This window comes from Neophocaena asiaeorientalis, unplaced genomic scaffold (genome assembly GCF_003031525.2).
Source record: "Neophocaena asiaeorientalis asiaeorientalis breed wild unplaced genomic scaffold, Neophocaena_asiaeorientalis_V1.1 scaffold544, whole genome shotgun sequence".
NCBI classification, from domain to species: Eukaryota; Metazoa; Chordata; class Mammalia; order Artiodactyla; family Phocoenidae; genus Neophocaena; species Neophocaena asiaeorientalis.
Genome location: NW_020173921.1, coordinates 1,015,379 through 1,035,340, shown reverse-complemented (window position 1 = coordinate 1,035,340; position 19,962 = coordinate 1,015,379). Strand labels below are relative to the sequence as shown.

At 40.5% G+C, this 19,962-nt stretch overlaps 1 protein-coding gene across 1 annotated transcript in view; it reads left to right on the top strand.

The window, feature by feature from the left end:
• Positions 1–19,962, top strand: part of ADGRB3 (adhesion G protein-coupled receptor B3) — a 778,422-nt gene that overhangs the window by 363,258 nt on the left and 395,202 nt on the right. The window contains exon 9 of the mRNA XM_024752147.1: positions 10,482–10,676. Within this exon, the coding sequence (XP_024607915.1) occupies positions 10,482–10,676 (195 nt within the window). The remainder of the gene's footprint in view (positions 1–10,481; positions 10,677–19,962) is intronic.

Here is a 19,962-nt window from a genome sequence, read left to right as displayed (position 1 = left end):
AACTGTGATTAAAAATCTTCCAACAAACAGAAGCCCAGGACCAGATGGCTTCACAGGTGAATTCTATCAAACATTTAGAGAAGAGCTAACACCTATCCTTCTCAAACTCTTCCAAAATATAGCAGAAGGAAGAACACTCCCAAACTCATTCTATGAGGCCACCATCACCCTGATACCAAAACCTGACAAAAATGTCACAAAAAAAGAAAACTACAGGCCAATATCACTGATGAACACAGATGCAAAAATCCTCAACAAAATACTGCCAAACAGAATCCAACAGCACATGAAAAGGATCATACAACATGATCAAGTGGGGTTTATCCCAGGAATGCAAGGATTCTTCAATTTACCCAAATCAATCAATGTGATAAACCATATTAACATATTGAAGGATAAAAACCATATGATCGGCTTCCCTAGTGGCGCAGTGGTTGAGAGTCTGCCTGCCGATACAGAGGACATGGGTTCGTGCCCTGGTCTGGGAAGATCCCACATGCCATGGAGTGGCTGGGTCCATGAGCCATGGCCACTGAGTCTGCATAGCCGGAGCCTGTGCTCCGCAATAGGAGAGGCCACAACAGTGAGAGGCCTGTGTACCACAAACAAAACAAAACAAAACAAAAAAACCATATGATCATCTCAATAGATGCAGATAAAGCTTTTGACAGAATTCAGCACTCAATTATGATGAAAACTCTCCAGAAAGTGAATGCAGAGAGAACATACCTCAACATAATAAAGGCCATATCTAACAACCCCGCAGCCAACGTCATTCTCAATGGTGAAAAACTGAAACAATTTCCTCTAACATCAGGAACAAGAAAAGGTTGCCCACTCTCTTCACTATTATTCAACATAGTTTTGGAAGTTTTAGCCAAAGCAATCAGAGAAGGAAAAGAAATAACAGGAAGCCAAATCAGAAAAGAAGAAGTAAAGCTGTCACTGTTTGCAGATGACACGATACTATACATACAGAATCCTAAAGATGCTACCAGAAAACTACTATAGATAATCAATGAATTTTGTAAAGTAGCAGGATACAGAATTAACACACTGAAGTCTCTTGCATTCCTGTACACTAAAGATGAAAAATCTGAAAGAGAAATTAAGGAAACACTCCCATTTACCACTGCACAAAAAAATGTAAAATACCTAGGAATAAACCTATATAAGGAGACAAAAGACCTGTATGCAGAAAACTATCAGACACTGATGAAAGAAATTAAAAATGGTACAAACAGATGGAGAGATATACCATGTTCTTTGATTGGAAGAATCAACATTGTGAAAATGACTAAACTACCCAAAGCAATCTACAGATTCAATGCAATCCCTTTCAAATACCAATAGCATTTTTCACAGAAGCAGAACAAAAAATTTCACAATTTGTATGGAAACACAAAAGATCCCGAATACCCAAAGCAATCTTGAGAAAGAAAAATGGAGCTGGAGGAATCAGGCTCCCTGAATTCAGACTATACTAAAACGCTACAGTAACCAAGACAGTATGGTACTGGCACAAAAACAGAAATATAGATAAATGGAACAGGTTAGAAAGCCCAGAGATAAACCCACATATATATGGTCACCTTATCTTTGATAAAGGAGGCAAGAATATACATTAGAGAAAAGACAGCCTCTTCAATAAATGGTGCTGGGAAAACTGGACAGGTACATGTAAAAGAATGAAATTAGAACACTTCCTAACACCATACACAAAAATAAGCTCAAAATGGATTGAAGACCTAAATGTAAGCCTAGACACTATAAAACTCTTAGAGGAAAACATAGGCAGAACACTCTATGACATAAATCACAAGGTCCATTTTGACCCATCTCCTAGAGAAATGGAAATAAAAACAAACAAATGAGACCTAATGAAACTGAAAAGCTTTTGCACAGCAGAGGAAACCATAAACAGAACAAAAAGATAATCCTCAGAATGGGAGAAAATATTTGCAAGAGAAGCAACTGACAAAGGCTTAATCTCCCAAATACACAAGCAGCTCATGCAGCTCAATATCAACAAAAAAGCAATAACCCAATCTAAAAATGGGCAGAAGACCTAAACAGACATTTTGCCAAAGAAGATATGCAGATTTCCAACAGACACATGAAAGGATGCTCAGCATCAATAATCATTAGCGAAATACAAATTAAAACTACAATGAGGTATCACCTCACACCTGTCAGAATGGCCATCATCAAAAAATCTACAAACAATAAATGCTGGAGAGGGAGTGGCGAAAAGGGAACCCTCTTGCACTGTTGGTGCGAATGTAAATTGATACAGCCACTGTGGAGAACAGTATGGAGGTTTCTTAAAAAACTAAAAGTAGATCTACCATATGACCCAGCAATCCCACTACTGGGCATAGACCCTGAGAAAACCATAATTCAAATAGAGACATATACTACAATATTCATTACAGCAATATTTACAATACCCAGGACAAGACATGGAAGCAACCTAAGTGTCCATTGACAGATGAATGGATAAAGAAGATGTGGCACATATATACAATGGAATATTACTCAGCCATGAAAAGAAACGAAATTGAACTATTTGTAGTGAGGTGGATGGACCTAGAATCTGTCATATAGAGTGAAGTAAGTCAGAAAGAGAAAAACAAATACCATATGCTAACACATATATATGGAATTAAAAAAAAAAGTTCTGATGAACCTTGGGGCAGGAGAGGAATAAAGACACAGACATAGAGAATGGACTTGAGGACAATGGTAGGGGGAAGGGTAAGCTGGGATAAAGAGGGAAAGTAGCTTTGCCATATATACACTACCACATATAAAATAGAAAGCTAGTGGGAAGTAGTTGCATAGCACAGGGAGATCAGCTTGGTGCTTTATGACCACATAGAGGGGCTGGATAAGGAGGGTGGGAGGGAGCCACAAGAGGGAGGAGATATGGAGATATATGTAGACGTATAGCTGATTCACTTTGTTATACAGCAGAAACTAACACAATTGTAAAGCAATTATACTCCAAAAAAAGATGTTAAAAAATTATTACCATTTATTGTAGTTTATTTCTAATCTCATAGTGCTGTGGTCAGAAAAGATGGTTGATATGATTTCAATTTTCTTAAATTTATCAAGGCTAGCTTTGTGGCGCAGGATGTGGTCAATCCTGGAGAATGTTCCATGTGCACTTGAGAAGAATGTGTATTCTTCTGCTTTTGGATTGAGTGCTCTATAAATTTCAGTTAAGTCCATCTGGTCTAATGTGTCATTTGAAGCTTGCATTTCCTTACTGATTTTCTGTCTGGATGGTCTGTCCACTCATGAAAGTGGGGTGTTAAAGTTCCCCACTCCTATTGTTTTACTTTCAATTTCTCCCCTTATGGCTCTTAGTATTTGCCTTATATATTGTGGTCCTCCTATGTTGGGTGCATATATGTTTACAATTGTTATATCTTCTTTTTGGTTTGATCCCTTGGTTGTTATGTATTGTCCTTCTTTGACTCTTATAGCAGTCTTTATTTTTAAGTCCATTTTGCCTGATATGAGTATTGCTACTCCAGCTTTCTTTTGATTTCCATTTGCAAGGAATACCTTCTTCCATCCAATCACTTTCAGTCTGTATGTATTCCTAGGTCTGAGGTGAGTCTCTTGTAGACAGCATATATACAGGTCTTGTTTTCATATCCATCCAGCCAGTCTTTGTCTTTTGGTTGGCACATTTAATCCATTTACATTTAAGGTAATTATTGATATGTGTGTTCCTATTGCTATTTTCTTAATTGTTTTGGGTTTGTTTTTGTAGGTCTTTTTTCTTTCCTTCTTCTCTTTTGTTCTCTCCTCTTGTGGTTTGATGACCATCTTTAGTGTTGTCTTTGGGTTGCTTTTCCTTTTTTTTGTGTGTATCTACTGTAGTTTTGGTGTTTGCTGTTACCTTGAGGTTTTGATATAGCAGTCTATATATGTACAGGGTTGTTTTAGGTTGCTAGTCTCTTTCCCACCTAGAGGAGTTCCTTTAGCATTTGTTGCAAAGCTGTTCTAGTGGTGCTGAATTCTCTTAGCTTTTGCTTGTCCGTAATGCTTTTGATTTCTCTGTCAAAACTGAATGAGAGCCTTGCTGGGTAGAGTGTTCTTGGTTGTAGGTTATTCCCTTTCATCACTTTAAATATATCATGTCACTCCCTTCTGGCTTGCAGAGTTTCTGCTGAGAAATAAGCTGTTAACCTTTTGGGATTTCTGTTGTATGTTATTTGTCGTTTTTCCCTTGTTGATTTTAATAATTTTTTTCTTTGTCTTTAATTTTTGTCAGTTTGATTACAATGTGTCTCAGCATGTTTCTCCTTGGGTTTATCCTAACTGGGACTCTCTGTGCTTCCTGGACTTGGGTGGCTATTTCCTTTCCCATGTTAGGGAAGTTTTGGACTATAATCTCTTGAAATATTTTCTTGGGTCCTTTCTCTCTCTCTTCTCCTTCTGGGACCCCTATAATGTGATTGTTGGTGCATTTAATGTTGTCCCAAAGGTCTCTTAGGCTGTCTTCATTTCTTTTCATTCTTTTTTCATTATTCTGTTTTGTGGCAGTGTTTTCCACCATTCTGTCTTCCAGGCACTTATCCATTCTTTTGCCTCAGTTAATCTGCTATTGACTCCTTCTAGTGTATTTTTCATTTCAGTTATTGTATTTTTCATCTCTGTTTGTTCTTTAATTCTTCTAGGTCTTTGTTAAACATTTCTTGCATCTTCTCAATCTTTGCCTCCATTCTTTTTCCAAAATCCTTGATAATCTTCACTATCATTATTCTGAATTCTTTTTCTGGAAGATTGCCTATCTCCACTTCATTTAGTTGTTTTTCTGTGGTTTTACCTGATTCCTTCATCTGGGACATAATCTTCTGCCTTTTCATTTTTTCTCTGACTGTGGTTTTCATTCCACAGGCTGCAGGATTGTAGTTCTTCTTGCTTCTGTTCTCTTCCCTCTGATGGATGAGGCTATCTAAGAGGCTTGTGCAAGCTTCCTGGTGGAAGGGACTGCTGGTGGGTAGAGCTGGGTATTGCTGTGGTGGGCAGAGCTCAGTAAAACTTTAATCCACTTGTCTGTTGATGGGTGGGGCTGTGTTCCCTCCCTGTTTGTTGTTTGGCCTGAGGTGACCAAGCACTGGAACCTACAGGCTCTTTGGTGGGGCTCAGGGCTCACGTCATTGAGTCCTTCCCAGAACTGTTGCTGCCAGTGTCCTTATCCCCACAGTGAGCCACAGCCACACCCTGCCTCTGCAAGAGACCCCCCAACAGTAGCAGGTAGGTCTGGTTCAGTCTCCTGTGGGTTCCCTACTCCCTCCCCCGGGTCCTGGTGCACACAAGACTTTGTGTGTGCTCTCCAAAATGGAGTCTGTTTCCCCAGTCCTATCGAAGTCCTGCAATCAAATCCTACTGGCCTTCAAAGTCCAGTTCTCTGGGGATTCCTCCTCCCATTGCTAGACCCACAGGTTAGGAAGCCTGATGTGGGGCTCAGAACCTTCACTCCATTGGGTGGACTTCTGTAGTATAATTGTTCTCCAGTTTGTGAGTTGCCCAACCAATGGTTATAGGGTTTGATTTTATTGTGATTGTGCCCCTGCTACTGTCTTATTGCAGCTTCTCCTTTGTCTTTGGATGTGGGGTATCTTTATTTTTAGATTTCCAGTGTCTTCCTGTCGATGATGGTTCAGCAGTTAGTTGTGATTCTGGTGCTCTTGTAAGAAGGAGTGAGCGCACATCCTTCTACTCTGCCATCTTGAACCAATCTCCTATTACCAGTTTGAAAAATCAAAAATAATAATAGTAAAGTCTACCGTGAGGAATTCAGAAGCAAAGTGATTGAATTATTAAGTAGCCATAAAGATGGAAATGTAGGACTGAAATAATCACTAACGGAATAGAAATAATGGGAGAGTAGGGTTGGGAGGATAAAATGAAATAGAGAAAAGATTGGAATTGTTGGTTAAGATTATATTTGTTTGGCCTCATAAGTCAAACAATGGAGGGTATATTTGATTTAATATGAAAATGGATGGATTTTATGATGGACTTTTTTTTTTTTTTTTTTTTTTTTTTGAAAAGATGAAAATTCCTTAATTTTTTATTCCTGGTATGGGGTTTTTTTTTTTTTTTTTTTTTTTTTTTTAGCAGAGAAGTGATATGTCCAGACATGTGAAAGGTAGGATAGTTTGGCTTGGGGAAAGACTCAGTAAAACCAGTTAGGAGACTATGTAAAAGAGTGTAATGATAGGTATTGAAGACCTGTTCCAGGCTCCATCTTGCCCAGAGGTAAAATGGATAGATATGAGAAACATTACATAGCTAGTATTTAGAAGAACTAGAAATTGAAGATGAAAAATAAGGAGGGGAAACAGTCACTGTGTCTACTTTTAATCTTTATCTTTGCAGTAACCCATCATAGCAACATTCTAATGATATTTGCTGTTTTTTACAGACAAATCAAATGATTCTAGGAAAGATCTATCCAGTGTTACTAAGTAGTAAATATTAGAACTACATTTAAATCCAGGTTTTATGGCTCCAACAGTTCTTTAAACATAATATACTAGTAAGATTTCCAGAGAGAATGCTTAGTAGGTAATTATTGAGTTTAATTTGCAACATAAAGAGTTGTGGGTTTCAAATCAGATTTCATACCTTTGATTTTGATTTTGAAGAGAAACAATGAAGACTAGTTGAAAGGAAATAGCAACATGAGGTGTTGGTATTTAAATAGGATACCCAACTTCAGGCCATATTTTTGAGAGAGGGAAAGATTGAAGAAGAATGAAGATTGAAGAACAGGTGGGATTCAAAATCATAGAGGTTAATCATAGGGTTAAATCATGGAGATGAAAATTAAGGATGCAAATAAAGGAACAATGTGAAAATAGAGAAAGGTGAGGTGAGCAAACCCAATCTGAACTCTATTTCTTCATGATCCAGAACAGTCCAGCAGATAAACATTGATTTGTTATTCTAGAAAAAGGTAGTGAAAGGGTAGGCGCAAGGTAAGGACTCTTCTGATATGGAAGGAAGACCAAGAGACTAGAATTGTTTTCCACCTAAATATGTTCTGGATCTGTCTTTTCTGAACACCCTTTATATCCTTCATAAATGCTACCAGTAGCCTATGCTAGTGTGTACAAACATTACAAGGTATTGTTATGCCTTGGCTGGGTGCCTTCCACTGACAATGCCAGGAAGGATGCTAATTAGTGCCAATTGTGAGAGCTGGTGTTGTGGTCTGGGCACATCTGTCTCCAAAGATCAGGACTGAGAACAGTTCATTCCAGCTGTCAGATGGCAGTGATGTTGTTAATTTACCACTAACTGGGCCACATTTGGTGCTGACCCAGACGTGAAAGACTGCCTTTCCTAGCTCTGATTAGCTGAGCCATCCAAAGCCTTCTGTGTTATTTTTACTGCAAACAGAAAACATGTCTGACTGTTGTATTCCTCAAGGTTCAAGTCAATGCTGTGATGCTTTTGTTTGTGGGGAAGGATGAATTTTGTTTACCTGAGTTAGACCCTCACAGACATAGGTAGGTGTTGCCAAAATAACAGATAGGGAGCTGAGTTGAGTAGTCACATGAGGTTTACCTTGGTGACCGTTGCTGCACCACATCCCTAGTGGAGAACCGTCTAAGTGCTCCTTGGTTTTGAGCATCTCAGCTGTGGTTTGCATTGCCAGCACCAAACTGAACACTGAATTCTATGACATTTTTTAATGTAGACCTTATTAATTTCATTTCTCTTCAACATTTCAAACTCCACCTGCTGAAGCAGACACTTTTGAGCCCAGGAGCTGCACTGTCTCTGTAGGTCAGGTAGTTGATTTATCTCATGCTGTTTGATACCAGTGTTTTCTGTGGACTATGTTGATGAACAGTTTAGGACGACTTCCAAATGTGCCTAACTTGATCCCATGACCTCACATGAGCTTAGAAGGACTCATTCAGTCATTTGTTCATTAATTCTTTTGTCCAAAATATTGAGTAAGTCTTCTAGGTACTGGAATGTAACAGGAAATAAAATACACAAAATCTCTTCTTTCACAAGTTCTAATGGGGGAAGCAGAAAAACAAATAAGCCAAAAGATAGATGCACAGTGGTAGGTAAGGTTGAGCACTAAGAAGAAAGGTGAGATATTTTTTTAAAAAGGTGAGATACATAAATTAATACCTAAATAAATAGAAGGGTAAGATCATTGAGAATGACAAAAATACCATTTTAGATAGGAAGTAAGATAAGACCTCTCTGAGGAAATAACAAAAAGCATGTGGATCTCTGTGGGAAGACTGTTCCAGGCAAAAGGAAAAGCACATGCAAAGGCCGTGAGGCAGGCCTGTACGAAATGTTGTTGAGGAAGATCAAAGAGACCAGAGTGACCAGAGCACAGTGAATTGAGGGAAAGTGTTAGCAGTCTCCAGGGACCAGATCATGTAGGACACACAGACCATGATGAAGCAGGGAGCTTTCCTGTGCACAGCAGCTGTGCTGACTATGGTAGGCTTGTGTGAGTTCATTTGAATTTTTTTCAATGATTTTTAAAACTTTTAACCATATAGGCATATTTTTCAAGGCTTAGAAGATACATGAAAAACTGAGTCTCTGATGGCTTCAATTACACAAATAATAAGTTGGATAGTTTAAATAAAAACCTAGGCAGCTCTGGCTTCAAAGCCCATTCCATCGTATTTTGTCATAAAGCTCTAGTTAGAATATCGTAACTGAATTCACTCTAGCAAACTTTTACAGTGCTGTGTTCTAAGGCTGTGAAGAAGGCAGGGAACCTACCCTCAAGGTTCAGAAAGCCCACCCACAAAAGACATATAAGCAAATGATTATATTTAATTCAGTGTGATAGAGTGGTTGATGTATACAAGAATTAAGAGACAGCACAGACAAGGAGTTGATTGACTCTGTTTAGATATTTAGAAAAAGCAGAACTCTTTGAGTGGTGTATAAACATGAGACAATATAAGGGAGGAGGTTAGCCTATCCAGTGCAAAAATAGGATGTTATGGCACACATGACCTGAACAGGAAATTGCAAAGAGCTATCACTAATTTAAAGGCAGGACTGAAGGTCAACCTGGTAGCACACATCATCGTGGTGCACTAGCTGGCTTCTACTGGAGGTCAGCATCCTTTCTGATTGGCCAACACAGTGTCTGCATCTTGATTAAGATGGGCATTGAGACCACAGAGATAAGCAAGGACTAGATCACTGATGTCTCACTCATCCTCTGGCTTTGGTCAGGGGGTGATGGCTGCCACTGAGGGGAGACAGGAGAGAAATGAAATAAGAAAATGGCAAGAAACAAACTCCCTACATATGTTATGTTCTTTTAACATAACATGATGGGAACAGAGAATGTCTCTGAAGATTTTTATTTTCCCAAAATATTTTTAGACAGAGCTTTAGAGACCAGAGAAAAGTTAAATATCTGAAGTGTCAAGATAGCGCTTTTTAAAATCCATTTTAAAGAAAATTCCTAACTTTAGGATTCGCTCAGATTGGTTGCTATACTTCAGAGGATTAGTTGTCACTTTCCTTAATGGGAAATTGATGATTATAGTTATTCTAGTCCAGTCTTTCTCTGGTGTTAGTTCTTAGTTATTTCATGATCCTTTGATAAGTCGTCGTTATCATCAATTTAACAATGCGATGACAAAGACTAACCTTCTAGTAAACAAGTAAACGTATAACAGATCTGTGCTGTCACTTTACCATCTCTTTCCTTAACATTCTTCCACATGATAAGTTGCTTTTCTTCCCTTGGGCTGGAGGATAAGCAAATATGAAACAAGACAGCATGTTTCCCTGACCATCAAAGTAATTTAAGCTTGCATCTCAATAGTTCATTCTGCTGCTGAAGACCTAGCTGAGAGGTTTTGTTGTTGTTTATTTTGTTTTAAATAAAGCCAAAATAATCTAGCTTTCAGTCATTTCTGTCATAGTAGTCCTTTAAAGTTTAACTAAATGTCTTTCTTAAGCTAAATGTCCTCGTGAAAACTCTTTTTTATTTTTGCTGCTGTATAAAGATGTCTTTATTTTAAGAGGTAAGGCAAAAATTATTAACCTCAGCTTGTTAATATAAAAGGATATTTTGAAGTGTTTATAATCTCCCATCTCTGCTCACACCTCACTGAACAATCTCCCCTGTTTACCACGTGCAAAATTATTTTTTAATTCAATTAAAAATGTAAATTAACACATGCTTTCTGCGAAGTATTAAATTATGTTTTCTGAAAACTAGAAAAGGCAAGTCCATCAAGTCAGCCAAAGTGTGGACAGTGATGCGGAGGTCTATCCATGTGAGTTTGGGGTACACACAGCTTAGTTTTGAAATCCTCCCAGGTCTTTCAGTGCTATTGGAACATTGTCCCTGCAGTTTTAAATACATTCGTTTGATGAAGATATGTGAAGAAACAGTAATGAAGATTCTGATGTTTTTTCCACTCTTTTGACCATCACAGATCAAAGAACACCTTGCGAAAGGGCAGAGAATGCTGGCAGGTGATGGGATGTCCGAGGTCACCAAGACACTGCTGGATTTAACTCAGAGGAAAAACTTCTATGCAGGTGATCTTCTGATGTCCGTGGAAATCCTCAGGAATGTGACAGACACGTTTAAAAGGGCAAGTTACATCCCTGCATCTGATGGCGTCCAGGTAAGGGAGGTGATTCCATGTAGGAAAAGCAAGTGAGCTTGGGATCAGTTGTGGTCCTGGGAAGCCAGTGCAGCCACCATGGGGGCTTCCTGGCCTGGAGGGGAGGGTGCTCACTCCTGCTGGGGAAAGCATCCAGGCCATGCTCAGCTGAGCTCTGGAAATGACCTCAGATCCTTAGTCATTCTATATACCTCGGTGTCCTCAACCGTAAAACGCACATAATGCACCTCCAGGAGATAGTGAATGAGAATGTGTGTGAAGTGACTCGAGTCCTCAGCAGAAAGGCACTATAGCAAGTTCCAGGTTGTAGCGTGAGTATTTTATTCCCACATTTAATATCACCATCTTGCCACAGGAAACTATTAAAAGTACATTAAGCATAATGAAGGCACATTAACTCTAGCATGCAGAGAAGACACAGTTTAAGTTTTGTTTGGGGTTTTGCTATTAGAAGGGGGAAGGCCATGTTTAATTCTGTGGAACCATTGTTTGAAAATATCAGGCGAGTAGAGAATTGTTCTGGGTAGGAAAATAAGGAATTCAGGAACTCCTCACAGCATATTTTTCTTGTCATGGAAGACTTCTAGAACAGCATCATTTATTTCCATAGTAAAGTTTAAGTACTCAGCCAGTTTTAGAATTGCCTTTGCCATTAAGACAAAGCTTGTTGAATGGCAAAAAAAAAGCATATTTAATGCAACTCTAGTTTGCATTTCAGATTAACTCTTCTTGTGCCGAGGCTAAAATGTACGCCTGCCAAGAACGTTGAGTTGGTTTTTGCGTTTCCAACATAATGTTCTTCCTGTATCTTGGCATGAAGTTCATTAAATAAAGGTTTGGCAAAATTCCCACATCAGGAAGTTTTCTTTCAGCCCACTCTTCCTTTGGGAGTTTTATTTGCATTTCACTTGGAGAATTCAGAGGGTGGGTTTTTGTTTTGTTCTTTGTTTTGCTTTATTTTGATCAGCTATTGAGGGAAAGAGGAATAGAGGCTTTTTGGAATCATGGAATTATTCATAAATAATATTAAATGCCCTAATTTGTATAGAAGTACATATAGTATTTAAATTATATGCATATACTGCTGAAAGTAGCTGCAATGAGAGTTAGTGGGACTGCATTCTATATTATATCACTAATGTCCAGGAATACTTTTTTTTTTTTTTTTGCGGTACGCGGGCCTCTCACTGCTGTGGCCCCTCCCACCGCGGAGAACAGGCTCCGGACGCACAGGCCCAGTGGCCATGGCTCACGGGCCCAGCCGCTCCGCAGCATGTGGGATCCTCCCGGACCAGGGCACGAACCCGCGTCCCCTGCATCGTCAGGCGGACTCCCAACCACCGCGCCACCAGGGAAGCCCCAGGAATACATTTTTAATTGTAAAAATACATAGTAGGGAGGTGGAAGATTACTGTCATTTGAGCATTTCAGAGATGCATTTGTGAGGTTTTTTTGTTTTTAGTTTTTTATTTTTTGGCCATACTGCATGGCTTGCCGGATCTTAGTTCCCCGACCAGGGATGGAACCGGGCCCCTGACAGTGAAAGTGCCAAGTTTTAACCACTGGACCACCAGGGACTCCCCAAGATGCTTTTGTTTCTTTACAAAGAATGAGAGAGTTTTCCAGTTTTAAAAATGTACTAAGTAAGCCAAGTATAACCTTTCTCTGTAGTTCTGAGATACTTCTATCCATTGGCATTTACATTGAAAAATAACATCTGAAGCCCTTGACATAAAATACAAACTGTAATTTTGAAAAACCTCAGATCCTTGTGTTCACATTGAAACATCAGGCAGAAGGCTGCACACAATGAGCTCTCGGGCCTCTTTGAACCCTCGTGAGTGTAGGGCTTTAAGATTTTTAGGTGCTGAAATTCAGGAAACTAAGATTCCTAGGCTGTATTGGGGACATATTATGATTGAGCTTCTCATTGGAGTGTGCGGACTCCACAAACAATTAGTGTAACCACAGGCTTCGGCATGGACATCAGCTGGCTTGACTTAAATAGAGCAATGTGGCTAATGGTGGTGGTGTCCTTGTGGCATGGTCAGAAATACCTTCCTCCGTTTCTGTCCTACTCTCTCCTTAGTCCTCCACATGTGCACAGAATTCTCAGCAGGCTGGTGTCCTAGTCATTCACAAATGGGAGCTGTGTTTTTCTCTTTCACTGTCTTTACTAGTGTCTTTTCGGGCACCTGGAAACCTTCCTCTTCTGGAAGTCCTTCTTCTTCCATCTCTGCCCGTCAAACTCCTGGCATAGCTCCAGCAAGTCTTTCTGACTGCCAGACCTGCAAGCCCCAAACTCCATCTGAAAATGACCTTTCTCGTCTCTGAAATTCTAGAGAACTTTGTACCACTTTTATTCTACTTTCCACAAGCAATTTTATACAAATCTTTTGGACGTATTTGTCGTCTTTGCTTGATTACAGTCTTACTGCGACTTCAGTCCTCCACTTTCAAGGGCTCTGGGCCCTTGTGATCGGCTAGCACCTCAGGCTTCATATGGAGTAAGCTAAACTCGTCTTGAGTGCCACGTTTTCTTGTATTTTCTACTTTGCCTTGTAGGATTAGTGGTCCGTAGGCTGGAACTGTAATGTCATCTTGACTTTTCCCTTCTCTTCCTTTCCTGTTGGGTCAGCCTACACGGCACCTCTTCCATCCGTCTTTCCTCTCCCCACTGCTGTTTCCCTGTCTCGGCCTCCAGTTACCCCAGCCTCCATTATTTCCATGGCCTCTTTCCTTTCATCCTCCCTCAGACCCTTACCAACATCCCTCCTCATCTTGTGCACCATGGTCCCATTGGCTGTCCTAGGACAGCCCTGATTCTGTCACTCCTCAGTCAGAAATCTCCAGCGGGGCGCCAAGGCCTCCTCAAAGACAACCCAAAGCCTGTGTCTTGGTTTCTAGTATGCCCGCCGTACGTAGGTCACCTGCCTTTCCAGCCGTGCGCATGGACACCTCTTTCCCTTCACAGACTTGGAGCCAAGTGAACTACTTCCTGCTTCCTGGATGCACTGTGCGTTCTTGGCTCTGGGCCTTTGCTTCCTCTATGCCTTCAGACTGGCTTGTCTGTCTCCGTCTCCTAAATCAGTCTCTTGGTATAGACTCTGGGACTCTGAGTTCCAGCAGCACTTCTCCTGCATCTTTTTATGCCTTGAGTTATTAGTACTCATCTGCAAATCTTTGAAAAAGAAGAAATATCCCTGATCCATCTTTGGATACTAGCCGAGCTCCAAGTCATCCTCTCCCCAAAGAGGAGTCTTGACTATAGAATCTGCTCAACAAATGTTTGTTGAGTTAATTAACAACAAAATTAAGAACTACATAGATACCACTGACCTTTTTTTTGTCCTTTTTTTTTTAAACTGGGAAAAGAGCAAAGACCAAAGAGAGATTAAGGAAAACTATTTAAAGAGAATACATTCTTTTAAATGTAGTTATGTGCAAGACATTTTATGTAAAATGCCTGGTGTTGCTGGATTCAGTAAACAATTGACTTGATACATTGATGAAAGTGAGATAGTATAGCTACAACCTGTTAAAATTTGGGGAAAAAATAAAGTGTACTTTTATGTCTTGGAAGGATAAAACATAGTAATAGTTTTATTTTGGGAAACTGGTAGAAAATTACTCCAAAAGTCCCTTCCCTTCAGGCATATTCTTTCCAAACCTTGGGGCTTGGTCATATGTCCAAACCTCTGCCCATATTTGTCCTCTATGTAATTTATTCTTCCCATTTCCAATCTGATGCCAAAGTCCTTCAGGATCCAGCTCAAAAATCATTCCTACTCAAAAGTCTTCTCTTCATATCTCAGGCAGAATTCAGTGTTTTCCTAATTGTCTAGTCTTTTTGAAACCTTGTAAATATCCCTACTAGAGCAGGTCTCTTACATGACATTGTAGTTATTTGTTTTCAGGCCTCCCTTCAGCAGCAAATATTAAGCTTGTGGAGAGACAATTAGGTCCCTGGGGCTTAGCTTGACACTTGGAGCATAGTAGACATGCAAATATTTGTTCAAGTAATTAGTGACTATGAGTAATGTAGTAATATTTGAGGAACTTACTTCACAAAAAAACTAAGAAAAGTACTCTGAACATCCAATTAAGAGAAAGGAAGAAAAGGAGAGGAAAGCTTGTCTTTTTTTCCACCCCTGGGAAAATTCATACTGAGTCTCATTCTATCAATCAGCGGAGGATGAACTCACAACACCCACACCAGGAACTTGACGAAGTTGAATCAGACATACAAATTGAAATTCCAGTTTGTCCAATAAATATCTTGATGTCTTCAGACACATTACTTAATCTTTCTCTACCTTATTTCTTCATATCTAAAGAAGAAATAGTAGTACAGTCTATTCTCTTTAGTCATGGTAGTTATATTTTATAAAATGAAAGTATACTGAATCATTTACTAATAGGGAAACTACAAGATGGGTTCCTTCAAGAATCTGTCATATAATTTTCATCGACCAATTAATACATGACCTGTTTTATGTGTGTTTCTGTTATTGTTATACATATAACAATATATATGTTATTATTATATATACATTGTGTATATATATATAACTCATGCCTGAACAAACCTTATCTAACACACATATTTTCTCTATAAGGCATAACACAGCCTTCTTGGGTTTAGGAATACTAGATGGACCTCCACACTATGCTGATGGCCATTCTCAACAGTGAAATTACCAATAAAAAATATGGAAAGAAACCTGGGCATTAAATAGGCCATGGAAAGGGCATGTTTACAGGATATGAGCTGAAACCAAAACTCAGAGCATGGCCATGTGACCTGAGCTGGGCGCTTGTGCATGGGTGACTCAAATTCACCACCGTGCGTCCCCTTGAAGTTATGAGCTTTGATTTGGGGGTTACAAATAAATTTTAGTGAAGAGTTGAATTGGAAGATACGGAATTCATCAGTAATGAAGTTCGATGGTAACTATTTTCCAGTCTTGTTGCGAGGCTTAGAAGTAATTCAGGTTAAATACGTAACAACCCGTACATGATGGTATTTGTGAGTCGTCCAGCAGAGAGTAGGTGCTCTGTAATGCCCTTAGTTCTGGCGTTGTAACTCTTAACATAAAAGGAAAAGATGGGCCTTGCTCTCAAGCTGCTTACAACGTCATTGAAGGAAAAGCTAACTCATGAATGAGGCTAGACCGGTAATGAGGAAGAGAGATATGAGTATAGTGTCTCACTTCCAGGAGCTCTCAGAACATAGAATCTGAACTGCAGCAACAAGAAAAGAATTCATGGGAGCCTTAGGCCTTGAGATAGAATTTGGAGAAACAAGCTGGGTGCAGAAACAATAATCAAACTCCAGTCAAAGCCACAGAAATGGTATGAGTGTGGCACATTCAAAAGACCACGGTTGGTAAAAAAAATGGGATTCACATTGGAAAATGTCGATCGTGAAGGCACGGGAATCAAGGCTAGAGGAGAGTTTGAATGTTATTCTCTATGAGCAAAGTTACTAAATGTGAGTGCTGTTTTTGGAAAGATGGTCTGGCCAAGGTGGATAAGGGCGATTAGTGAGTAAAGGAAGACTGGGGGAAAGAAACCCGTGAAAAGGCTACAGCAATGACCTAGAGGTTGGCAGAAAGAAAGCACGTTTCAGTGACAGTGGATCAGAAAAGCAGGCATGATCCACTTAATGGAATGAAAGGCAGGCCCCTGAGACAGCTTATATTTGAGGGTAAAGAAAGAAAAGTTGGAAAGAATACATACATGGAGTATCCACAGAGACTCCTTGTTTAAAGTTGCCCTCAAACTTTCTGGAGGCAAGGATTTGTCTTTTCAGGCATGCTTTTGTTCCCTGACAAAACTTCTGTTGGTCTAACTCAGTATTTTCCTAAAGTTTTTGACTATGACCCACAGTAAGGCACACAGTTTACATCAATATATAATTGAAAACTAGACTTTTACAAAATAATATTTCCCTTTTCTGTAGGTAATGCACTCTTGTATTTTCTATGCATTCCTATTTGGTTATGAAAAGTCGATCATGACCCTCAAACAGGTCGCCACTCAATGTTTGAAAATCACTTGTTTGTCTAACATGTTCTCTAGGCTTGAAAATTCATTTCCCAATGATTAGGATTAAATAGGAAGCTCAAAACTCAGCTTCCAATTTCTTTCTTAAAGGCAAACTACATTCTAAATAAAATTCTCAGAGTTAGGTGATCAAGAAATTAAACTGAAAGCAGAGTTAGTGATTTCGGATAAGCCAAGCATCTTCTTTCCTAAAACACTTGACGGGCAAGCATGTATGTTGGATCTTTCTCGTGCTACCCATCCAGCACTAGGTGAGGATTCTTGAGTATTATTTCTCTGATGCTTTCAGTGAGAGATGCTTTTACTTTTTGTGTACAAAAGAGTGGTCTGATAAATGGGGAAGCAATTATGGCTATGACAATCCAAAGCCATGATGTAATGTTGAAACTAATTCTCTTGACTAAGTAAGATCTAGTACGGGCCCCTTAGGTTTGGAATTGTAGTATAACTCTAGCCTACAAGACAGTACCTTATGACTTGAGATCCTCTGCTTAAAGAACATTGTGCAGCAGAAGATTAATAATTTCCTGGAACGTAAGTCGGAGACGTAAGGGAGGCAATAGAGCGTGATGACTCAGAGCGCCTGTTTGCGGTCAGAATCCCGAGCTTCTGGTCAGGGCTCTGCTACTTCTTAACTATCTGATGCTGGGCAGGTGACTGGACCTCCCTGAGCTGCCATTTCTCTTCCACTGTATTGGATGCTGGTACCCATGCACAGTGCTGATGTGAGGGTTGAGTTACTGTGTAAAACTTACACAGCACGTGGCACACAGTAAAAGCTCAAGGAACATGACGACGACCCTTATGATCCGGGAAGGTGATATTCTGATGGAGCAAACACCTGAAGCATCTCTGGACCACAGGTGTCTGCTGCCAGTGCAGACGTGTATTTTGCTATCGCTCCTGGGAACAAAGGAAGGTCAAATATTCTCCATGGCACTACCTATGCAAGAATGGGCCACTGCTTTTTTCCCACTCTTTTTTTCCCCCACTCTTAGTAGAGGAGAAGGGCAGGGAATGTATCAAGGAGAATGGAAGTCAGAAAAGAAGTGTTAGTCCTTAAGGCCTTTACCACAAAGCCATTTCAAAGTTAGCCGGCAAGTGGATGAGAGGATGGCTTGAATCAATAGCCAGGATGCCTGGATCTGTGGGAACCAAGAGGAGCCCAGGATGGCAACTCCCAGCTGACAATCACTCCAAGTCACAAACGCAGCCATTTCAATGCTTCCAGCCTGAGATGGTTCCCTATTCTTTCTCTGTGGTAGAGAGAATGTGTACAGCTAAAAGCTCTTTCTAGATAGTGTGCAGAATGTGCCCTTATTGTAGGATGGAAAGAAGAAATTCAATGCCAAATACCTGCCTTAAATGGGTGAGATACTAATAAACACATCTCGCTTCACCCACCAACGTGAATAAATCCTACCATGAACAAAATTTGGAAGATGGCTGCAGGCTGAGAGGAACTGAGGACCTCCATAGGTGAATAGAGTATTCACAAAGATGGGGGAAAAAAGAAGGGCGACTAAGAAGGTTAGGTATTTGTGGAATGGAGCCTATCAACTGGTACATGCCATGTGATGTACATGAATGACTTTGGTGGAGCTTAAGAAAAATATGATAAAGCATCTGATAGGTAGTTTTGTCGTTTCAGAATCCCTCATTATTTCCATCAGAGTCAAGAAAATGCTGAGATTTGCATGTGCATGGTGTATAGGTAGTCTTCTCTTGTGATTCCATTTATTATTAAAATTTTCTTTTAAAAAGTTATGGGGGAATGTATCAGTTTGCAGGGCTGCCATAATAAATACCACAGACTGGGTGGTTTAAACAACAGAAGTGTATTGTCTCCCAGTTCTGGAGGCTGGAGGTCCAAGATCAAGGCGTGGGCAGGTTTGCAGGCAGTCGCCTTCTCCCTGTGGCCTCACATGGCCCTTTTCTCTGTGTGTGTCACCCCTGATGATTTTGTGTGTCCTAAATGCCTCTTCTTACGGGAACACCTGTCAAATTGGATTAGGACCCAGCCTCATTTTAACTTAATTACCTCTTCAAAGGCCCTGTCTTCAAATACAATCACATTCTGAGGTACTGAGGGCTAAGGGCTTCAGCATATGGATCAGGGCCAGACACAATTCAGTGCACAACAGGGGATCTTGAAGGAACTGTGAGAATTTCCCTTTAGCCAAGAAAGGTATGTGCCAGGCATCTTCCCAGGGACAGGACCTCTATGGCTCTGCTTGCAGCATCCCAGGGGTGAACTTGTGATGTGTGTGTGTTTCCTGCCCAGGTGGCCCTTTGGTATATCCTCCAGGCCTGCCCAAATGTAGTGATCACTTCTCACCTTGTGCCTTGTCTGGATTTGAGGAAGATTTTGCCCCACTTGTTATGATGTTTTTTATGACTGACTGCTCGGCAGGGCTCCCTCTTGGGAATAATTGATGAACATACCTAATCATATTAGCATCACTAACGTTTTTACCCTTCATTTGTAAAGCAGCACCACGCTTGGCCCCCCTAAGCGCTGATAATAGACGCTGCTTCTCTCCACTCCCCCATTCTGATTGTCACTGTCACCTCAAAGCAGACCCACTCTCTGCTCTTTCTCTGGAGCCCTCCATCCTACACTTGCCCTGAAAAGACTCGTAGCATCGTGTAGGAAGTTGCCCATCCAAGCAGCTCCAAAACTCCACAGGTGGTACCGTCTTCCATCTTGGCAGAGCAGTGAGATTAGTGGGAAAGGCAGCCCGAGATTCCTGGACCCCTGTTCCATGTTGTTTCCAAAATGAGTCAGAGCTTCGGTGATACCTGTGACTAAAACGAGAAGAAAAAACAAAGGTGTCCTTAAGGGCTCTGGATTTTTTTCTCCTAAACTAGTGCACATTAGGGAATATTTGCTTCAATAATCTGCTCTCACACCCTCTGGATCTGGCATATGACACTGGGCTGTCTGGGACAGCCCGGCCCTGTTGGCAGGAGTCCTCTGACCACAGCCTTCCAGGCTGGTGACCCCACGGCTGACCTTCTGACCTTGATACCCCAATCCCTTTGTCCCCCCCATTGATCCTCTGGTTTTCCAGTGCTTCAGTTTCTTGTCTCTGAATCATATTCTCCGTATATCTTGGTCCCTGATGCCTTCCAGGGGGCATCCTTAATTATCATCTGCTGCTGCCTGAATCCTTGAGGGTTTCTCATTGCCAACAGCCAGTTGATGTGCTTCTAG